The 24,016-nt window shown below is 52.2% G+C and overlaps 1 protein-coding gene and 1 long non-coding RNA gene across 2 annotated transcripts; both read right to left on the bottom strand.

Moving 5' to 3' along the window:
• Positions 1-1,942: 1,942 nt before the first annotated feature.
• FAAP100 (FA core complex associated protein 100) lies at positions 1,943-23,548 on the bottom strand. The gene is made up of 9 exons (XM_081849586.1): positions 23,123-23,548; positions 19,644-19,762; positions 16,992-17,920; positions 12,601-12,754; positions 10,524-11,332; positions 7,238-7,374; positions 4,925-5,041; positions 3,941-4,027; positions 1,943-2,664 (listed from the first exon to the last, which is right to left on the bottom strand). Exons 1-9 carry the CDS (start codon positions 23,285-23,287, stop codon positions 2,539-2,541), a joined length of 2,643 nt encoding a protein of 880 aa, XP_081705712.1. The 5' UTR covers positions 23,288-23,548; the 3' UTR covers positions 1,943-2,538.
• Positions 7,381-10,517, bottom strand: LOC309335152. The gene is made up of 3 exons (XR_014153400.1): positions 9,641-10,517; positions 8,666-9,474; positions 7,381-8,318 (listed from the first exon to the last, which is right to left on the bottom strand). It is a non-coding gene; the product is annotated as an uncharacterized lncRNA (long non-coding RNA).
• Positions 23,549-24,016: the final 468 nt, after the last annotated feature.

Below are 24,016 nucleotides of genomic sequence, written 5' to 3'. Positions count from 1 at the left end.
TGCTCTGCTTGTCGCCTTTGCAACTGGAGTGCGGGGAGACAGGACTTCTCCGCAGGATCACAGCCATAGCTCCCCCCACCCCTGCGCTGCGAGCCCCTCTGCAAAAGGGCTCCTCGGCTGCGAGCCGGGCTCCCTCCTCCAATCGCAGAAGCAAGCGGGGCTGGGCGGCTTTGGCTGCAATCCAATTAGGTTAGCCCTGCAGGGCGACGGAGGAGACCCAAAGACCCAGATCTGTCAGTTCCTCCCTTCAAGACTCGCTGAGCAGGAGCGGGAGGCAGGCGGCAGGCGCGCTCGAGTGCGTAATCGCAACCGACACAGGCACCAGCCGCCGCCTGAGACTTAACCTTTCCAAAGGCGCGCGGGGGGAGGGATGCCGCGCGGCCCCCTCCCCACACCCGCAAAGCGTGGGGCACGCAGCAGCCCCTCCCCACTTGACCCAGGCCACCGCGCTGCAAACCCCTGGCCTGGCTGCATTGGTTCCCAAAAGGAAGGGATGGCTCTGTGTGACCCCTTCAACAGGCACCCTTGACCCCTGTGCTCCCTATTCATTGTGAAAGGGGGCTGCAGAGGCAGAAGCGCCCCTAGTTCGGCTCAGCTCTCACAAGCAGAGAATAGCACATAGAGAGGCTCACTTTCGAAGGCCCGGTTTCCCCCTGTGAGCCAGCAGCATGGTGTAGTGGTTAGAGTGCCGGAGGAGCACTTGGGAGACCAGGGTTCAAATCCTCCACTCAAGCTTCCCAAGTTGCCTTAGGGCTGTCGGCTGCTTGGCCTACCTCGCAGGGTTATTGTGAGGACAAAATAGGGAGGGGAGAACCAAGCACTCCGCCCTTGAGGTCCATGGAGGAAAGGTGGGAATAATAATAATAATAATAATAATAATAATAATAATAATGGCAGTGTAATAGGAGAGGGAGATGTAGTGGAGCTCTGCAAAAAGAAAACAGCTTCGGCCACCTCTGGGATTCAAAATGCAGGCCTGGGCAAGGAAAAAGAAAACCCAGCAATCTTTTATTTTTGTGACAACAGTCCCCCCCCCCCCCCGCCCGTTTTCAGGCTGAACCAGTAGCTTCAGAGGAGGGTGGGGAGAGGAAGTAGCCCCATCTGCCTGAAGTGAAGCTCTCAGAGGCTCAAGGTGAAGAGACTCTACTGGGAGGTCAGAGGGTAGACATGACATCAATTATTCCCGATCAGGCAATGGGAGAGTGCTCGCATCTTTCACCCCCAAGTGTTGGAGCATTTCCTAATGGCCTTTAGTGCCGGCCAGTGAGCGCACCGAATGGCTTCTCAATTATTCATCGGGAAAAGAGGCAGCTTTTAAAGCGGAAGCTGCATTAGCTCCACGGGGGGCAAAAGTGGGTGGGTGGGGGGCCCCCAAGCTGCCAGCAGAGCAGGAGAAAGGAAGAGGGAGACGCGGACAGGCTGCACAGCAAAGGGAGGCTGTTGTGCAGCTTTATGAAAACGGGTTTTTTTTCCTCTCGGACATGTGGCTTTTTGCAAAGGAAGGCTTAAACACACACGTGCACAACCCCCTCCCCCACAAAAGACCCCCCAGAAAACCGCCCATGCATTCCACATACCCCACAAACAACCCTGCACGAGTCTCCACCATGGAAATAAGACAAGCAAGTTGTTTATATAGAAAGGACAAATACTGGAAAAAGGAGCAAAGCGCTCCATTAGAAAAAGGGGCACCATCCGAACAGCACCCCTGAGTTACTTATGCATGTGGCATCCTGTTTTTTGAGTCTTGTTTTTCCACAGTGTTTCCGAAATACACAACACAGCTAGAGGCATAGCCCTTTTTCCCCACTGTCGGCTTGTTCGTTTTGCTCGGAAGGGAACAAAAACTGGGTTAAAATCTGCCCCCTTCCCCTCCCTCCACAACTCAACAGGCCTCCCCCTCCCCCTTCACCCCCAAAACCCGCCTCCCTCCCTCCCCGCCCCCCACCCCCAAGGCCTGGCACAGCAAAGCCACTTGTCACTGAAAGCGAAAGAAGCTAAACTAGCAACGGTCCAGTGTGATTCCACAACACGGCACCCACACCCACCAACGGCACCTTGTCGGCCATCCAAGTTACACACACACACGTACACACACGCATGACACACACACCACAGACACGCATCCACAGAGGCCGTCTGCTTGGACGGCTCTGCCTGCGTGCGAGGCTGCCAAGACAAACCAATCAGATCTGCCAGGAATGGGCAGGGATTCAGAACCCGGGGGGTGGCGGTGGTGGTGGGAAAAATCACATTGAAATGGGGCGGGTGAGTGGAGAAAGGGACAGGGGAAAAGGAGAATAAATTAAAAAAGGCCGGGTCTCCACAGAGCAGACCCAGCCAGACACCCCCTCTCCCCAGGGCATGTCCAGCTGGAATCCCCTTCCTCCTCCTCCTCCCTGCCATGCCTCTGTTCCAGCCCTCGGTCCGCCTGCAAGGTGTACAGCCAGCTGCTTCATTCCACCGGCACAGGGCAAAGAGAGCATGCGCAGCCGTCCGAGGTGCACTGAAGACGGAGTGCCACGGCGCACGCCCTGCTCACAGGACCACCAGGCTGGGGTTGCGCAGCTGCTGGTAGACGTGCAAGAGCTTCTCCACCGTCGCCTCCGGATCGTTCCCCAGGCACAAGCGGTCACGCAGGGACTGTGCCTCTTTTAGCAGCACCTTCCAAAAGAAAGAGAGAGGTGAGGAGCGCAGTTGGTGTGAGAGGCAGCAGCAAAGGAGTACAGTGGTACCTTGGGTTATGAACTTAATTCGTTCCGGAGGTCCGTTCTTAACCTGAAACTGTTCTTTACCTGAGACACCACTTTAGCTAATGGGGCCTCCCACTGGCGCCCCACGATTTCTGTTCTCATTCTGAAGCAAAGTTCTTAACCCAAAGTACTATTTCTGGGTTAAGGGAGTCTGTAACCTGAAGCATCTGTAACCCGAGGTACCACTGTAATAGAATCATAGAGTTGAAAGGGTCATTAACGTAGGAAACTGCAGTTGTCCCATATGGGGCTCATACTTGCAACCTGCAACCATGGCATTCTTACCCTAACCAACTGAGCTAGAAGGCTGGCTTAAACAGGCGGGCTGATGTCCAATTGGTCTACCACATCCTGTGGCATGCTCCCTCATTCCTCCCCTAGACGTAACAGTCCTCCTCTCTCCACGACTCGCCATTCAGCCCACTATGAACAAGGTGCCTCTCCCCCCTCCCGGTTATCCCCTTTTTTGCCACCACCCCAAATTACGCAAGCAGTGTTTGCGTAAAATTCATTCGGATTGTAGAATCTAATTTTCTTTGCTGCTGAATTTGTGTGTGTGTGAGAGAGAGAGAGAGAGAAGAGAGAGGAGACAAGCCCTGAGTGAAAACCTTAGTGCCAAAGAGATTTAACATTTCCAGTTCCTGAAATCATATGGAATGCATTATAAATGTATGCCTGAAGCCCTGGGATGAGGGGAGGGTTGAGGGACAGGGAGGGAGGGAGGAAGGAAGAGAGAAAAAAAGAGGGGGGGGTGTTGCTAATCAAGTCAAGGAAAGCGTAAATAGAACGGAACGCAGTCACTGCCAGATTGGGTCAGCCCAACTGCCTGTCTCAACCCAGCAATTACAGAACAAGCCATAAATCCATTTGCTGTCATTTAGTCTGTCAACCCGGATTCCTCCGTTTAGGTGTCTCTGTGTGGCCTGATGCGGGCGAGAGTCGAAAGAGAAGCCCTGGTTAACTGCTCTGGGCAGAGGCAATTCCAGAGCTCAACCCAAGCAGCAAAAGGCCTGGGATTGCATGTGATTCGCCTCACCCACCCACCTCCCTTGCTGCCGCCACCACCACTCCGCTCTCCAGCCTTCCTGCAACAACTCAGGCACAAATATGTGGCGCAAGATCTGCTTCTGTTGCCCCTGGAACCTAAGGACACCTGGGAGACTGGGAGGGAGAGAAATGCCTCTTACCTCGTGGTTGGCTTGGATCTGGTGGAGGTATTGCACACGGATATCTGGGGGAGAAGAGTCCTCGGCTGCTTGCTCCAGAATCAGAGTCTGCATTTAAAAAAAAAAAAGGTGGGGGGCTCATTAAAGCAAGTTTAATCAATGGAGAAATCCAGGCTCCTTGCCTTCGAATAAGAGAATCAGAGGACCCACACTTTTCAAAGATGACTGGAATGAGGCAGAACAGGGTTCCTGTTTCTCAAACCCTTTAGAGTAGGGAATAACAATAATAATATTATTTATATGTTACCCATCTGACAGCGTTGCCCCATCCACTCTGGGTGGCTCCCAACAGAATATTAAAAACACTGTCAAACAGCAAACAAAAAAACTTCCCTACATAGGCCCGCCTTCAGATGTTTTCTAAAAGTCAGATAGTTCTGCATGTTCTTCACATCTGACAGGAGGGCGTGCCACAGGGCAGGGACCACCACCGAGAAAGCCCTCAGCCTGGTTCCCTGCAACCTCACTTCTTGCAATGAGGAAACCACCAGAAGACTCTTGGAGCTGGACCTCAGTGTCTGGGCTGAACAATGGGGATGGAGATGCTCCTTTGGGTATTCTGGGTTGAGGCCGTTAAGGGCTTTAAAGGTCAGCACCAACACTTTGAATTGTGCTCGGAAACGTACTAGGAGCCAATGAAGATCCTTTAAGACCGGTGTTATATGGTCCCAGCAGCCACTCCCGGTCACCAGTTTAGCTGCTGCATTTTGGATTAGTTGTAGTTTCAAAGATAGCCCCACAAAGAGTGCCTTGCAGTAGTCCAAGCGGGAGATAACCAGAGCATGTTATCAAGATGTAATTAAAAACATCAAACATTAATAGTAAACCTGTAATCTATGGCCCTCCATCCCTGACCATTCTTAGCCCATGCTGGCCAAAGCTGATGGATGCCAGAACCCCAAAACAGCATCTCTCTCCCTCCCACTTATCTGAAATCTCAGGTACCTGGATGCGCCTGACCACAGCATGGTGCAGCTGGGACATGTTTTCCATTGGAGAGCTCTGGATTATGATCTCCACCGCTTGGATGGGCCCTGCTGGGTTCAGGTCACTGACAGCCACCTGGCGGATAACGAGGACACACCGTTGCCGCAAATTCATCCAAACAGTGCAAATTAAAAAGCCCAGCGGCAAAGCGCCTCACTAGTCTGTTTTCAGAAAAAGCCCACCATCCATTTCCATTTTACGGGGATGTAAGCAGGTGGCTGGCACAGTTTGCCATATTGGTGGCGAAGACGGCATTTGATCCCCTTGGGTCTAATATTTTGTTGCACGCTTCTGCAGATTCTGGGGGAAATTAATCATTTCCCGTCCTACCCTCTTCCACTATTATCTCTCCTCCAACCGTGGCAAGACAGTGCCCAGTAACTTCCCAGACTCCAAGGAGATGCCAGGGGAGTAGCTTTAATTAACAGATCCACAGATCACCCACTTCTCCCCTCTCCTGGATTTACCCAGATGATGCTGAGACCCACCAAACATGGGCATGAATTGGCACCCCGGCGGTGGCCAGCTGAAACGCTGGGCCAGAAGCCCCTGCGCCCTGCCGAAATGAGAGGGCTTGTTGTCCGTGCCCCACTGAAATGCACCCCGATGAGATTAATCCACAAGGGCCAGCCAGAGCAGAATTAGCACAGCCACTAATCACTGCTGGCGTTATTAACGCTCCCTTGCGCAAAGCCAGAGGGGCCGGGTGGTTGCCAGCGCTCCGCCACCCCCTCGGGGGGTTTACCGGCCACGGTGGCAGAGCCAGCTAGCAATTAACATCGGCTATGTGCCGCGGCAAGAGGATTAAAGGGGGGGGCAGCCAAAGCTCCTGTCTGATCACCCTCCCCCTTGAAATGCGGCAGAGCTGATGAGCAAGAGAAACCCGTTTATTTAGTGTCCTGGACCAGGCTCCTGCAGTCAAGCGGTAGCAATGTTCATATCTCAGTAACCGAGGGCAAAGGACACCAAGCAGCTAAGCCCTTGGGTTGGGGAAACTCAGGCCTTTTCCATCTGCCCCCCCCCGGACTCTGTCCAAACTGGCCCACCCCCTTTCAGACTACCCCTCCCTGGCCCCATTTCCATGCCCTTATTAACAAGCACTCCTGCCTGGTTAGAATGAGTCCTTGAACTGTGATGTGTCTTGCTAGCCTGAATGGAAAAGAGAAAGGGAGGGAGAGTGTGTAATGTAGCCTACTCTACAAAGGTGGGACTCACATTTTCTGCCCTGTCCATGTTTGCCTCTAGCCCCTGGCATGCAGGCCCTGGAAGGTCTGCCCCAAAGGGCTGCAAAAGGTACCCTGGACTAGATAGAAGGCTGTTGCACACAGCATGGCTTTGTGGAATCTGCCTTTGGGTAAGCTAGAGGAGAGGTGGGGAGTCTGTGGCCTTCCACGTGGTGTTGAGCTGCAACTCCTATCATCCCTGACTGTGGGATATGGGGGCTGGCACTGGTGGGACTTGGGACTTCAGCGACATTTGGAGAGCCACCGATTCTCGTATGCCAGAAACCCACCCGTCTTTCCAAGGTTAAACTTGCAAGACTTTACTTTGTGAGTGAAGCAACTGAGAAAAAAATGACAGGGGTCAGAAACCAGGGCATTTGCCCCAGCAGTTTCCACTGCTCTTGTTTAATAGGTTGCCTGCCTGCCTGCCTGACACATACACACACAACTTGCTATAGGGAATTCTCCCTTACACCTAGTGCTATAGCACTCAGAAAAGGATGCTTTCAGCCCAACCTAGCCACTGTGATTCAGTTACTGCAGTGAGCATGCAGAAATTCCAGCCATGGGCTGGGTTGCTCCCCCTTTCTTCTGCATATACAGCAGCAATTTCCCAACTTGGAGACAAGAGAGGGGGGTGGGGGTGGGCAGGACATGCAGAGGTCTACAGATGTACCGAGGCCTGTGCAGAGCTATGGGTCTCCTCACCCCACACGTCATGCAAGGTGTGCAGAAAAGCCTGGCAAAAAGCTGTAATTCAATTGCTTCAAGCTTCCTATCCAGGTATTCCCAATATCTCTTTTCCCTCTGCCATATTCAGGCTTCTTATAATCTAAGGTCAGGCTCCGGGATCTTATGAGGCCAGCAGAGACACTACTCCAGGTACCTGAAAGGGGGAGTGCAAGATGAGAGCTTTGACCCAAGGGCAGAGGCTGCTGCTGTCAGGAACTTTTCAACATTCTAACCCAAACCACGCCAGGTTCTGGCTTGGCCAAAGTGCCCGCAGGAGGATAACCCTACACCCATCTCCCTTAGATTCATGCCTTGCCTCTCGGATGTTCAACTGCACTTCGCCTCCATCTGGGGCCAGCCCCCGCACGGCTGCTGCATCCTGGCTCTGCAGGGCGTCCGCCTCAGCGTTCTCCGCCAGCAGCCATCGTAGCACAGCGCAGCAGAGTGAGACATCTGAGCAGCGACAATGGAGAAGAGCAGACACCATCATTAAGCACGTGTGAATTGTGGGCGGCTCGCAGGCGCCATCGACTGCCCCTCTCCCCGATTTCCACACTGCACCAACCACCTGAAGTGCCTGGGAAGCTGCTGGCCGGGATTATTTGCCGCAGCGGCACAAGGCAGGGCTTTTCCCGATGCAAATTAACAGGGAGCGCGAAAGACCCCATAGCCCCGTCGGTTCTTCTGATTGTCCCGCAGTGCAATATGGCAGGGGGCAGAATATTTGCAAGCCAAGCAAAGGGGTGATTTGATACTGGTTGCCAACTTGGTGGGGTGAAAGCAGCAGCCAGTTGCAGCAGACGGTCCAAGGCTAGGGCACACACCTGGTTTGTAGGCAAAAGACCCAATCCCAAATTTAATGTTTCGCAAAAGGACATGTGCCTGTCCCAGGCTGCTCTCCTGGCTGCAGGTGCAGCAGCTCAAAAGGCACCCCACCTTAGCTGGCGGGAGCTGGATCCACAGTTCCAGCAGATGGATCAAGGGAACCCCCAGATCCTAATCTCGCCACCACGGCCATCATTCTTGGCAAAGGCATTCGAATCTTACTACGACAACAACCGAACCCAATGAGGACAATTATGCAAATTTATACCCAGCATAATTAACTGTAAATACAGGATTTGATGCTCCTTGGGGAAAAATATTTTTGCTTGTTTTGGCAAACCTTGCACGCCAGCCTTGGCTGGAAGTAGGATCTGCAGACTGGGAAGTACAGATGAGGAGGGCCACCCTGGGTTTTTTTTGCTAGCGTGTGCCAATGGCGTTATCATTTCTTTACTTCAAAGCCCCCTTTTCTTTCAAATGGGGAGTTGGGTCCAGGTGCAACTTCTCGCTTGGCAGCAGTGTTTACCCCACCCTGCTGAAGAATTTGGGAATCATTTTCAAGCTTTAGGGTGCTAGTAAAGGTAAAGGGACCCCTGATCATTAGGTCCAGTCGTGGCCGACTCTGGGATTGCGGCGCTCATCTTGCTTTATTGGCCGAGGGAGCCAGCGTACAGTTTCCGGGTCATGTGGCCAGCATGACTAAGCCACTTCTGGCGAACCAGAGCAGTGTACGGAAACGCCATTTACCTTCCCGCCAGAGCGGTACCTATTTATCTACTTGCACTTTGACGTGCTTTTGAACTGCAAGGTGGGCAGGAGCTGGGACCGAGCAACGGGAGCTCACTCCGTCGCGGGGATTCGAACCGCCAACCTTCTGATCGGCAAGCCCTAGGCTCTGTGGTTTAACCCACAGCGCCACCCAGTATGCAGCACTAAATCAGAGAAGAGAGGAAGACCCAAGTTTGCTTCTCTGGTTCGATTTAACTATGGTTCCATAAAGGATTCTGCAGGGATCATCTGCCAACAATTGAAAATCTTCACTGCAGAGTTGCCTGGCCTTGAAATTAGCTGCCTTCATACTTAATAATAATAATAAATAATAATTTTGTTATTTATACCCCGCCCTTCCTGGTTCAGAAAATCAAGCTCAGGGCAACTAACAACAAATTTAAAACACTTAATTGTGATACAACAAAAAAAGCATAAAATAGAGTATAAAAGCGTGAATAACAATAAATTCAAAGTTCAAAAATCAATTTGGGGGGAAATCCATCCAATAAACATTAGGTGGTCACCAGGGCTAGCTGGCTAAATTAGTCCTATTTGGGCCAGCGAGGAGACCAGGGGAGAATTGGCTGTGGGATCCCAAAGCGGGTAATTTCATAAAAAGGGGAGGGGGAGGGAAGGAAGGGGAATAAAAGATAAGGCTAAATTCAAATTGAAAGCCAGGCGGAATAGCTCTGTCTTACAGGCCCTGCGGAAGGAGGTTAAATCCTGCAAAGCCCTAGTCTCATGGGACAGAGCATTCCACCAGGTCGGAGCCATCACTGAGAAGGCCCTGGCCCTGGTGGAGGATAGTCTGACTTCCTTAGGGCCCGGGACCTCTAAACTATGGTTATTCATTGACCTTAAGGTCCTCTGTGGGGCATATTTAGGTGGGAAAAGGTGCTTAGAAAAGTTGTTTGGGGTCCTGCAAGGCCAACAGCTCACAAGCAGAATAATAATCTTCTTCCAGTATCAGTGGCGTAGCGTGGGGGGTGCAGGGGGGGCCGGCCGCACCGGGCGCAACTTCTGGGGTTAGGGCAAATCCACGGGTTAGGGGGCGCAAATCCACGGGTTAGGGGGCGCAAATCACTTGCCTTGCCCCGGGTGCTGACAACCCACGCTACGCCACTGTCCAGTATCAGTCCTAGGCTTAGCACAGAATACTCAACCTAGGAAAGTCTTTCTCAAGGGACATACGCCCCCGGGGATACCTTCACAAGAACACCACCGCTGTAGCACTGATTTCTCTGGAATTCAAAGTAACGAAAAACATCCAAACTAAGGAATAAACATGGCCACATGCTACTCATCAACAGCCAGAGGATGGGTGTTTTCTGAGGTTGTTTTTAACCAGCCAGGGCCAAGTGGGCTCCTGCAACAACATCCTTGGAAACGAAGGTATGAGCACAAACCCAGCATTTTCTCTACAAGGGTTGTTGTGGGTAGATGGCCACTGTGAGTTTTAAGTAAAACTGTTTCTACACAGCTTGCCTTTGGCCTGGAGACAGAGACAGAGACAGAGCCGGAGCCAAAGCCCGAGTCGGGCAGCTTGCATTATTCTCCTCTGCGCCAGGAGGGGTGAGTTGGCAAAGAGAACAGCCCAAAGGCAGATATAAATGCCTTTTCCAAAAGAGAGGCTAAAGCAGGGGCTGGCCAAGTGAGCTGCCAGATCTGGGTGAGGACACCCTGAGGAAGCATATGGGAGTTGCTCTGAACTCTTTTTGGAGGACAAGAGGGGCTGTAAACGGGATGCGACGAAATAAAACGACAGCTGGCCGCACGTTGCTGCCCAGGGAATGGGATAAAACCAGCCCATTGACAAGGAAGCTCCCCATCATGCAAACAGCCTCCTCTGCACGCAAAACAAGCCACTTCTTCCAGCATGTGTGTGTGTGTGAATAAGCATTTAAGAATTACCAATGCAGGTGGGCTCAGCAGGCGCTAAAAACCCTCACCAGGGAGAGGCAGAGAGAAAGGAAGGAGGTCACCGGTAACCCCAAAGCACCACACACCTGCACAGAAGTCCTTCAGGGTGGTTCTCAGCAGCTCAGAGGACACCTTGATCGAGGCCACGGAGGGAGCCAAGTATGCCTCTCCCAGAGGGCCGAGAGCTCTTGGGACCAGCTCGCCGCCGCCTTCGACGCTCTCGAGGTCAGACTGCATCTGGGACAGCTTCAGGAAGGTGTCGAGGGGGTCCGGAGGGAGGGGGAGAGCAGCTGCAGGAGGGGAGGCTTCAGAGATGCTGCCGTTGGTGGCGCCCAAGCGGAGGCACTGCAGGAGGTCAATGGTGACTTCCTTCAGGGGCAGGCAAATGCCCTCTCTATCCGGGGAGAGGCCCGTGGAGTCGTCGGAGAGCAGGTCGTCCAGCAGGTCGGTGGACTCTGAGACGGTGCCCAGGATCTCCCGCAGGCTGTAGTAGAGGGAGCAGGAGACCATGAAGGGCAGCTCCAGCTTGGAGCCCTCGGCGGGGCCCAGCGGGAGAGTCACCTCCGTCTTGTTCCCGGGGAGGAGCTGGTCTATGGGGAAGGTGTAGGTGGTGGCGGAATCGGACGAGTCCTCTTCGAAGTCGCAGGAGCTGGCAAAGAGCTGGACGCAGAAGGTCCAGCCGCGCTCCAGGGTGCACTCGCTGGCGTTCTCCAAAACGCAGGAGACCGCCAAGCTGTCCTGGACCAGGATGTGGCTCCAGTGGGTGGTGATGGTGCAAGTGATGGGCTTCTGGTTGCTCTGGCCGGACAGCAAAGCCGCACTCACGTTCATCACCTGGTTCAGACACGTCAGAGCGCGGTTCTTCTGGTCCACGACCTTCTTCAGCGATGACACTCTGCAGAGACCGGGGGGGGGGGGGGGAGAGAAACACAGTCATGCCGGCACTGCTAGTGGAGCCTGCAGGTCCTAACGGATTACAGGGAAGGCCTAGAGCTGGCGTGGATACACACACAAAAGGAAAGACGAATTAACAGGGGGCCAAAGGCACTCGCCTGCCAGAAATGAACATGCACAGGAAATCCTGTGCAAGAACACTGGAGAAAACAAGAACCGCCACTCTCCTTTTGCCCAGCCCTGCTGCTTTCCATGCCTTTTCTTCAGGTGGGGCAGGGGAAATGGGTGCGGTCCGAAAAAGGCTACCTGCTGTACAAGCACACCCAAGGTTCAAAATCATGCAGGGAGCCTGCAAACTCTCTGTTTTAGTCCCCAATTGCAGACAATGGTGGAGCCCAGCCAACAGAATTAAATGATGGGCTGCATGCCCAAACAGAGCTATAATTGCCAACCTGTTTGCAAGGCACCTGTGGCCAGCTTTTGATCCTTGGATGTTGCTATCAGATTGCCAAAGCTGACCTCCCCATACCAGTTTCTGAGGAAGGACAATCCCGTTGGCATTGCAAGATATTCATATGAAAACACCCGGTGTGTTGCGGCTGCGAGGCTTTTACAAGCCCAAAGATGGAAGGCTTCATTATTACCAACAATGGAAGAACGGCTGCTAAAACTAACGGACTTGGCTGAGATGGCGAAATTGACATGGTTGATACGAAAAAAAGTCATTGTTAACATTTGTTAAAGGTTGGAATCCTCTCATAAACATTTTGCGTGAAAAAGAAAACGAAAGAACGGTGTTAGGATTTGAGGGTTGAAGATAAAGTTTGTTTGTAGAAAATGACTTCATTGGGTGTTATACTGGGGTGGATGAAGTGAATATTGTTTATATATAGTGTACAAAGAATCGGAAGTCCCTTACCTTCTGAATTTTATTTGTCTCTCTCTTTTAACCTCTTTTCTAGTTCTTTTTCTTTATTTCTCTCCCTCTCTTTCTTTATTCCTTTCTCCCCCCCCCCAAAAAAAAAACCACACACACACTCTGCCTCACTTTATGTTTTTATTTTATTTAGATCAAAGTCTTAGCTTGGACCCCCCCCCCAAAAAAAGAAAAAAAGATATTTGATACTAAGTTTTGCATTTTTCTCTATATGCACTGAGAAAAAGGAAAGGAAAAAACACACAAAGCATCTGGTGTGTGCAGTATGTTGTGTGCATGAGGGACAGAGAAGGGAGGGAGGCAGAGGGATGCAAATACCAGACAGCTCCTACCTTTCAGAGACATGGCCTATCCCAGACAGCAGCTCCTTGATCCTCTGCCCAGCTTTGTCAGGGTTCATCTTGAAAGGCTGCGTATCATCCGGGCTGCACAAGCCGCAGGTCATGAGGCGGCCTTTGGCAGATAACGCCAGAAGCTCAGACTCACCTGAGGAAAGAAAGGCACACAAGAGATGGAGACTGGGGCAGTGGGTGGGGTGCTAGAAAACGGCTTCAGGAGGATGTAGGCCTCACCTCAACCACCCTTAAGGTTTTCAGCAGGACCTTGAGACCTACCAATCAGAGAGCCAGGTACAAAAGTCATACACTTTGGATCAAAGCAGGGATGTTGTCGGACTCCCAGCTCCCATCAGCCCCAGCCAGAATGGCCATTGGCAGGTCAGGTCCTAGCCGACCTAACCGGAAGGAGGAGGAGGAGTATCAGGAAGAATGGACAAAATTTAATGATTATGTAGTTAAATATGTCAAGTTAAATTGGAAATAGCTTGCAGGTACTTGATTGGCTTAGGAGTTTATATAAGTTAAGTGATGAATTATTATGTTTAATTTCGAATTGAAAAGATATAAGGATGTTAAATGATTAAGTTAAGTTTATAAGAATTATGATTTGGAAAACCGTTAAAAGGATATGCATTGAAATTCAACCAAGGGGAAGTGAGGAAGTCACTTAATAATGTTAGTAAGTGTAATTTTAATAAGATTAAGATTTTTGTTTGTTTGTTTGTTTATAATTTTGTGAAAACCAATAATTTTTGGGGGGGAAAAAAACAAAACAGAATGGCCATTGGCAAGGGATTATGGGAGCTGCAGTGCAAGGGCAACACCCACACAGAAGCGGAGCTAGCTGCTCCAGAACCCGAAGCGGCGCACCCGGGAGTGGGGCCATGGGGCGGGGCGGGCGACCCAGGGGGCTGCTTCCTGGGCAGGGGCGGGGGCGAACCGCGCCACTTTGCCAGCAGCCTTCCTCTCTTCCCTCTTCCTTTTGCCAGCTCGGGGGAGGCTCCCCCCCTCCCCCAGGAAGCAGCCCAGGAGCGGGGGGGGGGGCAATGGCACACCGCCCACCTGTGACTCCCAAGCCTCTCCCGAGCTGTCAAAATGAAGGGGGAAGGGAGGAATGCCGCCGGCAAAGCAGCACAGCTCTGCCCCTTCCCCTAATGACTTGGGATAGGCTTGGGAGTCATGGGTGGGCGGCGTGCCGAATGTCACCCCCCTCAGTGATGACACCCGAGGCGGACCGCCCCCACCGCCTCCCTTCCTCCGCGCCTGCACCCACAGGCTCTCCACCGCTGGAGTGAGGAATCCTGAGTCCATCATTTTGTTTTGAGTGTCAGAGCTAAACTGAGATTGCAATTCTTCCAGACAAATAACCTACGCCCAGCTCTGCCTACTGCTTTCTTTATTTCAGCAGTATATTTCTGGGGGGGGGGGGTGTTTCATTTTGTTGTAACCGTTGGGACTCGTGAATCCTTGCCATCCTGAGATCCATCAATAATCCCCCATCGAGTTTCTTGCCCATGCTTGGTCTAGAATTCCAGTACAGTGGTACCTCAGGTTACAGACGCTTCAGGTTACAGACTCCGCTAACCCAGAAATAGTGCTTCAGGTTAAGAACTTTGCTTCAGGATGAGAACAGAAATTGCGTGGTGGCGGTGTGGCAGCAGCGGGAGGCCCCATTAGCTAAAGTGGTATCTCAGGTTAAGAACAGACCCCCGGAACGAATTAAGTTAACCGGAGGTACCACTGTACTGGGGCTTCAGGGGAAGAAAGGTAAGTCAGACAAGAATCCTTTCCGAAGCCATATATTAAAAAAAAGGGGGGGGGGAGAGGTCTGAGAAACACTGTAGTGCTAATCATGAGGCTGCAATTTCCTATCTGCATGCAGGAGCAGCTGCAAGGTGTGGTGAGGAAGACCATGAACCTTATGAGCCTGTGGTGAAGGTTGGAAAGCCGCCACGACTGCATCGGTGGGAACAAAGCAAATTCGGAAGCAGCCACGCCCCTCACTAGGAAACCAATCGCACAGGGCATGAGGGGGGGGTGGAAAGCGATGGCACCAGGAGACAGCACTCCTAGGGGGAGTGAGAAAGATGCAGAGCCACCCTGGGGACCGCGCAAAGGAAAGGGAGCCAAAGGAAGGGGGAAAGGATCCTTGCTGCTGATGCATCAGCCGCCTTGCTACAAAGGAAGCGCACAGCTCCTTGCTGCCAGGCAAACTGCGCTCCCTTATCCAGGGGCACAGGCAGGCACAAGCGGCTTCCCACTGCTTGGTCCCCACAGAGGATCGCTGTCGGGAGTGATGCTGAAGCGAAGTGACAGGCAGCCGAAGGGGGGTGGGCTGTGAGGGCACGGAGAATCCGCTTCCGAGAAGAGTTCGGCAGCACTCGGGAGAAGACGTGCAAACTCACACATACATGCTCCCTGCAGAATCCTGTCTCGGCTGAGCACAGGGGCCAGCCGGCCTCTTTTCACTTGGTTCTGTGTGGCCGCGTTGTTCCTCAGTTTTGTTTCCATCTCCCGATTTGCAAGCTCTTGAGATGAGAGAACTGGCCTGCGGGCAGGGTGGTGTCTGGACAGGACATGGGACAAGGCTACGGGCAAAATCTGCCCCCATAAGATCTTCAGGATTCAATTAAGAAACCAACAAACCTAAGGTCCTAGTTCTCATGAGCGCACGTGCCCTGTGTTAATGCTATTTTGTCTGCCCTCTCAGCCAACGCCATCTTCCTTTCCTGCTCAGTTCAACAGCCCAGTACATGAAAGACATTTCCTGTGTTGTAGAAACCCAAATATTCACAATGAAGTAAACACTGTAATTCTGAGTCTGGGCAACATCCCTGATGCTGCCCCTGATGGGACGAGTGGGTGCAAAGAGCCCCATGCTTCTTAATCCCATCCTGGCAGGCTAAGCGGCCCCACTCCTGATCTGCTCTGAAGGCAAGAGACAAATGGCAGCCGCTGAGCCTTTATTGATCCTTGTCGAGGGCGAGAGGAAGGCTGCTTCCTGCACACAGGATATTAATGCCTCTTGCATGGTGAGCAAGCACAATGCAGCTGTTCCACACAAGAAAAAGAAAAAAAACAAGACTCTGAATGGCTACAGCGTTACAGAGCCATTTTGCCAGAGGAGGCAGAGCTCCTGAACTGCCATTCAATTCCTTCTGCTTCTCTTAGCACCTGGGGTTGCTCTGTGCTGGCCCTAAGCTCCCCTCTGTGCAGGATGCTGAAGAAAGAGAGAACCGTGGCACCCTGGAGCCAGCGCAGGATGGGCACAGCTTCTGCCGGAGGCCTTCGTCTCTCTCTCTCTCTCTCTAGAGAAGAAAGCAGGCCTTGGGATGAGGCTGGAGACATGCAGGCAGGCAGGCAAATGTTTCCATTTTCTCCTCAGAACAAGAGAACTCCCCACTCCTTGACTGGCTAGGCCCAACTTGGGGGGCTTGGCATGAATGGCTCACAGGGAAATGGGGGCCTTAAGGAGGGATGGTAGCAAGGGAGACCCTGAAGATACGGCCCCACACTCGCTCTCAGGGGGCCACAGGTTGCTTCATCGGCAAAGGCCCCACCTTTGGCCAAAGCCTGCAGCCTGGGGATGACCTGGGACCATGCTGGCTGTAGCTCACCCACAGCATGCTAAGGCTCAGAGTGGGGTGGGGGCTGAAGGAGCTTGCTGACAGGAACTGTGGGCAGGGGCAAGAGTCTCCAGAGCCCTGAGCAGCAGCTAACATTGTTGAGGAGAGGGGTGGGGAGCACTTGGGAAAAGGAACGGGAAGGTGGGCACAGCAAGGCCCCAAGCTTGCACCCAGAGCCGAAAGACTGTCTTCCTTTGCCCGGCCCCTTTCCTATTTCTGTATTGGCAACTGAAAGGGCTGCGAGTGGCTCTCTCAGGGCCACATCTGGCCCAGGAGACTTGTCTGCCAGCGTAAGGACAGATTTAAAATAGTCTGGCCTGTTTGTGGAACCAAATCCTATCCCCATTGGTTCTCTGGCCTGTTTGTGGAACCAAATCCTATCCCCATTGGTTCTCTGGCCTGTTTGTGGAACCAAATCCCATCCCCATTGGTTCTCTGGCCTGTTTGTGGACCCAAATCCCATCCCCATTGGTTCTCTGGCCTGTTTGTGGAACAAATCCTGCCCACATGACAGACAGCCACATGACAGACAGCCAATGGTGTCGCAGAGTAGTGCAGGCCTGATGTAAGGAGTGGGAGGGACAACAGCCAAGCCCCAGCTAAGGTGCATCCTGGCCACCTCTTCCTCACAACTCATCCACCTTCCTCTCGCCATTTACAAGCAGCCATTTTGAGGGCTGCATGCCCACAATGGCCCCATGCCCAAGTTACTTCTGATACTTTAAGCCCACAGAGTAATTCACTGACACATTGCAGTACCTTCAGACTCTCGGGAAGACAAGGAGAGCGCCACCACACTGCAGATGCTTAAGCTGGCGGGAGACAGAGCGGACGGAAGGGTCCCTGCCGCGTCCTCCACTTTCTCGGCCTCCGGGATGTTGCTGTCCAAGTCGACGGCATAGATGTCGGAATGGGTGCTGTAGTACATGCGGCTTCCCCCGCTACAGGCCGCGCACAGGACGGGCCCCTGCAGGCAATACTCGCGGAGCTCCGGGACCTTGACTTCCTCTCCCTGAGCCGCCTTGATGGCCACCATTTTGCCATAGTGACCCAGCGCCACGACACAGTCACAGCCCAAGTCTCCGTAGGCGGGCAGCTCCTCTGCCTCTGGGGACCTCCGCTCTGTCCTCAGGGCCCCGATGAAGACAACCGGCTCCTCCAAGTGGTGGAGGATCTTGACGGGCGAATCTTCGCAACTGCGGTTGTCGGGAGAGCTCAGGGCCTTCAAGGGCACGGAGCAGAGCTGCCCGTCTGGGAAGCCGCAGAGGATCATGGGAGAATCCAACATGGCGGCATCGACGCCAAAGAGGAGGCTGAAGAGAGGCTCTTCCAGCACAAAGCCCCCCGAGTGGCGCAGGCCTTCCTTGTGGTCGGTGGCGCTGGGGGATGAGGCGCAACACAGGACGGGGAGGAAGTGCGCCAGAGACAGGTCCCCGTCATTGTTGGTGCTGGTGGTGATATCCACATGGCTTATCGGTTGGCGTGGCAAGTTCCCCCGGTCCTCAGGGCCCGGGAGGTTGTGTAGGTTCATGCACCACTTCCCCTGGACTTGCGAGAGGGTGACCAGGACGTCGTTGAGCAGCGTGAAGGTGCAAAGCGTGGCGTCGGGGAAAGTGCAGGTGTCGGAGCCCATGGGGAGGACGCTGGAGAAGCAGTCGTTTTCCTCACTGTCTGCCCGCTTCGCTAACCTTCAAAGCAAACAAGGGAAAGCTCTCAGCGGAGCCAAAGGGTATAGCTCAGAAACAAAGGTGGAGGTGGCAGTGATTCACAGAGCTGAATTCAGGAGCAGCCAGCTGGGTAAAGGAGAGGGAAGCTACTGCTCTGGAGGGAGAGCAAACCCCCTGCCGTCACTTAACCCTTTTGCTGTCCTGAAGACTCACACAACAGCTTGGGAAGATGGGGAGCTGTGGCAGAGAGGCACAAGAAGGCAAACAGGCACCTCAGATGCAAAGCACGAGAACCACAAATAGGACAGTGGCTGCCCCAAAGGAGTGTGTGGCGCCCAACTGAATCACTGCATGCGAGGAACAACTTCTGCAAGTGGAACAGGACTCCCTCTTCCTCTCCTTGCTGCTGCCCAAACTGGCTCTGGAGGGTTGGAGGACCCCCCCCCCCGAGTCTTATTGGGGAGGGGGGCCTGGAGGGGAGATGCAAAGAGGGGAAATTCTGCTCAGGAAAGATGTCCTGCACATGCAATGATTTCGTTGGCTACAACTCAAAGGGATTCAGACTGGGGCTGCAGCATTGGGGAGGGAGAGGTTTAATATCCACCCCTCACCATTTTCCCATTTAGAAACTGTACCATATGGCAAAATGGAGAGGTGGCAATTTTAACTAGGCAAAAAGGTACAGAGGGAGTGGAGAATGCTAAAGACTAGCTTCCCTAGTGCTGCAAACACAAACATTATCACCCCTCTTTCTGGCTGCTATTACCATTAAAAAAAAATACTGGCTGAGGTTGCTGCTGTGTGGGCCAATTCTCTGCCTGAAAACTGCAGATACAGAGTCAGAGCAATTGGTCCATCTAGCTCAGTAATAATAATAATAATGATTATTTTATTATCAAGCTGTGCTTGTTCTTCTTTATTATTAAACCGTAGAGCTGGAAGGGAACTGAGGATCATCCAATCCAACCCCCTGCAACGCAGGAATATTCAGCTGACCCATACGGGGATTGAACCTGCGACATTGGCATTATCAGAACTACACTCAAACCAACTGAGCTATTCTATCATTATGCTTTATGTTATGTTGTTATTATTATGCACCATAAAACATGTTCTTAACGTTGTACAGTGCCCTCGGATTTTTCGATAAAGGGCAGAATAATAATAATAATAATAATTGCTACACTGGCTGGCAGTGGCTTTCCAGGTTTTCAGATAGGACACCTCTTCTAGCCCTACCTGAACCCAAGACCTTCTGCATGCAAATCAGATGCTCTACCGCTTTATCTTAAAAAGCAGAATGAAGAAACTACAAAATGACAGTCGGTAACCGTGAAAGGCCACAGGGAGAAGTGTAAAAACACACAATTCTGTATGTGAATACTCAACTAAGTATTCAAGCCCAACTGAGCCCACTGGGACTTACCCACAGGTAAGTGGGTACAGGGCTGCAATATAAACATGACAAATGAGTGGGTCTGTTTGGATCATGTCACTGAAAAAGTTCTAAGCCTGGTAAGGAAGAAGATAGTCCGGTCGCCAACATTGGTGGCAACTTGATCATTAATTCCTAAGAAATCTCCGTTTCCAAGGATGTGAGAACAGTAAGCATAGAGTAGGAGCCATTCCTTGATAGCCCAGGCCTTCCAGCCCAGACCACTAATCCAGCCTTGTGGAAGAACCTGGAGCCCTCAGAAACAGGAATGAAACACCTGCCAGGTAACGCCCTCGCCCTGTCTCTCACCTGCTTTGGTAGTCCAAGGAAACACAGTAAATACCAACTCCAGCACACAGGATATAGAGCTGCTGGTGGAGAGGCAGAAGCTCCACGTGCCAAACTTGATCGGGGAACCTGTAGACGGCCTAGGAAGGAAACAGGCCAAGGAAAGGGAAAGGAGAAGGTCTTAGAAGGTCTTCAGTAATCCTACAAGGGAAGGAGGGCACTGGGAGCCACCTCTATAACCCCATCCCCTGGTTGAGACACATTTTGACCCCGCAGGAAGGCCAGGTCTATGGACACACACCCAGAGCAGGCTGTTGATCATCTAAAGCAGTGTTTCCCAAACTTGGGTCCCCAGCTGTTTTTGAACTACAATTCCCATCATCCCTAACCACTGGTCCTGCTGGCTAAGGATGATCCATGGAGACCCAAGTATGGGAAACACTGGTCTAATATAAACCTTCTTCACTCCAAAGAAGCCAAAATGGCAGAACACCAGTCTTGCTTCTTCATGACTGCTAAAGCCTAATACATAAGATTGGCCACTAAGAGAAAAATAAAAGATTGGCAATCTCCTGCGTTATTAGCAGCAGCCTGGCATGGTGAAAATTAGGAAGTGGAGCTTTGCCTGTCATGAAGACACAATGGAAGAAGCTTCACTTTAATTCATCCAGGTTGCTCTGCGGTCAAAAGTGTGGGTGCAAAGCCAGTACAAAGTCAGCACCTGTCTGCTTTCAAAGGTGCCACACAGTTCATTTGAAAATAATCAATAGAATCACAGAATCGTAAGGGGCCATCTAGTCCAACCACCTTGCAATGCAGGAATCTTTTGCCCAACGTGGGATTCGAACCCACAACCCTGAGGTTAAAAGTCTCGTGCTCTCTACTGACTGAGCTATCCCAGAGCTTCCCCACTGTAATAACACAAGGGGTGGGGTTCACCTAACACACCTCATCAGCTGAAGCTTTGTGCAAGAGGCCTCCCCACCCCGCTGCTCCCACATGCCCCAAAAACATCTTTCCATCTGGCAGGCTGCAATTCTTGAGCAGGCAGAACGTTTGTAACAGTGCAACGCTGGGTTCCACCCCAAGGGTACCATGGGAATTTCTCCTCAAAATGCTGTAGCCACATGAAAAAGAAGCAAGTTTCCCAGGAGCATCTATTACCTCCTGTATCCTATCCTGAGTCTGGCCAGACACAACATCCTCTGGGTACCATTCCGTATACCCAGTGGTGTGTCATCCGAAGCCGTTATGTCTGCACACACTTTGATTTAACATAGCCTTCCCTCACATAAATCAGCAGGATCTTATTTTTCCTCTCTCTGCCGAGGATGTACAACTCCTGCCATTTTCTCTGAGGAGCATCCATTGCAATAAGCGGAGTTTATATTATCTAGCAGACTATATGTACCGTAATTCCTCATTTTAAGCTGCTAGCAGTTGCCATTGCTGCTGCGCTCTGCTGATGAACAAGTGACATATTTCATGCAAGATGGGCCTCCATTTCGGGAGCGAGGGAGCAGGCAGTAGCCCCACGTGTCTGTCTGCAGTAAAAGCTGCAACAGCAATTCGGAGGATTGCAAAGTGAGCACCTTCTTAAGGATGAGAAATCTGGCAAACGCTAGATGTTCCAGCATCACATGTGATCTGGGGAATCAGCAGCATTAAAAGGAAGAAGTGTTAACCCGTTTGTGACCTACATCTCTGTGCAAGAGAATAGTGTGGGAGGCTGAGCCACATATTACCATAATCACGGGCTCCTTAGAAACAATCAAGGGAATAAATTAAAGGGATACATTTAGCATAGTGCTAAGGCTTGTCATGGGCCCAACAGGCAGTAACAGGGGGAAATGATAGAATCCCTACGAAAAGACTTCAGTCGCTCAACGACAGGGACGATAGACAGTGCAAATGAACAGAACAAAGAACACCCCATATTTTACAGTTCTAAACTTTGGTTTAACAGAACTACCCGCAGAGGGTAGAAGCAGATTTCTATCTGACAGATGACACACACAAAAACAAGCCCAGACCACCACAGGCAGATGTCAAAAATTGGATGCCATATGTAAGTCGATTATGTAGTACAGACAACCGACCTGCTGCAAAAAAAGGCTGCTTAGAGTGAGAGAGTGAATTGGAAAGTCAGCAGAAGACCTAATTGAGGATTTAGATGCTTAAGCTCAGGTTGGCACATCAGGGAGCCTTGCCTGTCAATTGCACATGAGACAAACATCCAAAAGCCACAGGTGGTTATGTTGAGATGAGGCGTCCAACAGGTAATATACAAGATCCTCTGCAGAACCAATCCCCAAATCATTATGTAATCTTATCAAAGAAATAAAGGGATGGGGAGGGAAGGAACTAGGGCGCTCTGTCTCATGCTACAGTTGCCGAGGCAAGCAGGTGACAAGGCACACCAAATCTGGATGTGTAGCCACACAGAATCCATTTCACTCTGCTTCTTGCTCTAAACGCCTATGCACATCTGCTTGGAAGCTTGCAAAGCAAACCTAGATTTGGTCCCAGAAAAGGTACTGGCTACAATTCAGTGGCTGAACAGATGTACAGAGCCTGGCACTCTGTTCTTTTCCATGAGCACATGAATACATATGTGTAAACTCTCTTCACACCAGGCATAGTGAACATGTAACCCTTGAGAGGTTGTTGGGATTCTCAGTTCCCATCAGCGCCAACCAGCACAGCTATTAGGAATGATGCAAGCTGTGGTCCATCAACACCTGGAGGGCTACAGGTTCCACATCCCTAGTGCACACAGCAAAGTTCGTGCAAGTCCAGGGCTTTGGTTCTCAACCGTCTCTCAACCAGATCTCCTAGAGAAATGCCAATTGCTCTGTCACAATACAGCCATAGTCTTCTTCCTCTGAGCACAATGGGGGCAGCGGGGAATAGAAATGTTCTATTAAAACATAACCGTGCATACAGCGATACCTTCCCCACCCTCTGGGGTATATGCTTAAAATGCAATACTTGGGTTTGCTGTGAAGTCACCAAAGGGTGGATCGGTGCAGACACACAAAACACACAGCTATATCTTCTGCCCATGCATAGAAGCAGCCAGCAGCTGTTGCCACCTTCTAAGGGGCGATGAACAAAAAAAAGGACCACACAGAAACTGAACTACCAAGACGGTAGATCAAGCTTTTACTTTGCTGGCGAACTGACCTCTCACATTCCCCACATTCTGGGTGCCTAAAACGGTGGGGTTTTTTCCTGCACTCCAATGGGGCAATTTTAGACGAGGTTAGCAATTAGAAGCAAGGCGAGGAAGCAATTCCAGATAAATTTGTGCAGCCTGCAGATGTGTGACATCCTGTGCACCTGCCATTAGCGTTTCAAAGAGTTTGCATCAAGGGGGGGGGGGAATGCTCTGCCTGCCTCACAGCATCTGACCCAGTTTCTCCGCGCGTGTCCCCCACCCCACCCCCTGTAGCAAAAGGGACCAATCTGGGTCAGCAGAATCAAAGGCCCCCGCTTACCTTCATCAACCTCCCCTCTTGGTCGTAAACGTAGACGAACTCGGTGCCGTTGGAGAGGTAAATCTGGTTCTCATGGCACAGCACGCGGGGCTTGCCAGCCGCCAGCCCCCCCACCGGGCAACAGAAGCCCGCCAGGTAATCCACCCGGTGCCCCACCTGTGCCATGACGACGACCCCCCCGGTGCCAGCCTGGAAAAGGGACGCGGAGGAGGACACGCATGCAGCAGCAGGGTCGGGCGAGGAGGCGAGAGTCTTGCCTGGGGCGGCCCCTTTTCTCCTTAAAACACGTGGGGGGAGGAAGAAGAGGAGGAGGAGGAGAACCAACGATGGAGGCGCCCTCCACTGCCACACAAAGGGACCAGCCTACCTGGGCGAGGCGAGCCCACCCCGACGTGAGCACCCTCCCCTCTTTCTTTCAAGGGAGGGGGGAGAAACCCACACGGGGGAGGGAGGGAGCGGAGGGGGCAAACCCCACGGAGACAACAAAAGCCACTCCCAATAAGGTAAAAGGGAGAGGGGGGAACCAATACACCCCAATGGGGGATCTAAGCAACCAGTTCCCACGCAGGCGAGCGATTCAGCCCCGCTTTCCCTTTCCAACCCCCCCCCCAGCAAAAGGGGCGGGGTTGTTACTGTGGCCCCGCCTCCGCAGCCCACCCCCCGGGGCGCCGCCGCTGCTCTAATGCCCCCAGCAGCTGGCGGGCGCGGGCGGCACCTCCCCTTCCAGGCTCTCCCCGTCTCTCGTCTCCTCGCCCTGCGACTGCCTGTAGCGGGAAGGGATGGTTTACGGCATGCCGCAAAAAAATATTAAAAGGGCGGAGTGGGGGGGGGAGTGAAGAGTAGGCTCTGCGTTGCTAGGGGGGCGGGGAGGGCGAAGCTGTGTGCATGGGGAGG

This window comes from Podarcis erhardii, assembly GCF_964252035.2.
Source record: "Podarcis erhardii genome assembly, chromosome: 2".
In the NCBI taxonomy this organism is placed as follows: domain Eukaryota; kingdom Metazoa; phylum Chordata; class Lepidosauria; order Squamata; family Lacertidae; genus Podarcis; species Podarcis erhardii.
The sequence above is the reverse complement of the archived record's forward strand: the minus strand, read 5'-3'. Positions and strand labels throughout refer to the sequence as shown.

Bases quoted from the DNA above. Each gene is read 5' to 3' on its own strand.
- FAAP100 (XM_081849586.1), bottom strand. From the start codon at position 23,287: ATGGCACAGGTGGGGCACCGGGTGGATTACCTGGCGGGCTTCTGTTGC. The intron at 12,755-16,991 runs GTACTGCAATGT...TTCTTTCCTCAG, and splicing joins GTCTTCCCGAGAGTCTGAAG to GTGAGTCTGAGCTTCTGGCG. The intron at 5,042-7,237 runs GCAAGGCATGAA...GTTATCCGCCAG, and splicing joins TGCAGTTGAACATCCGAGAG to GTGGCTGTCAGTGACCTGAA.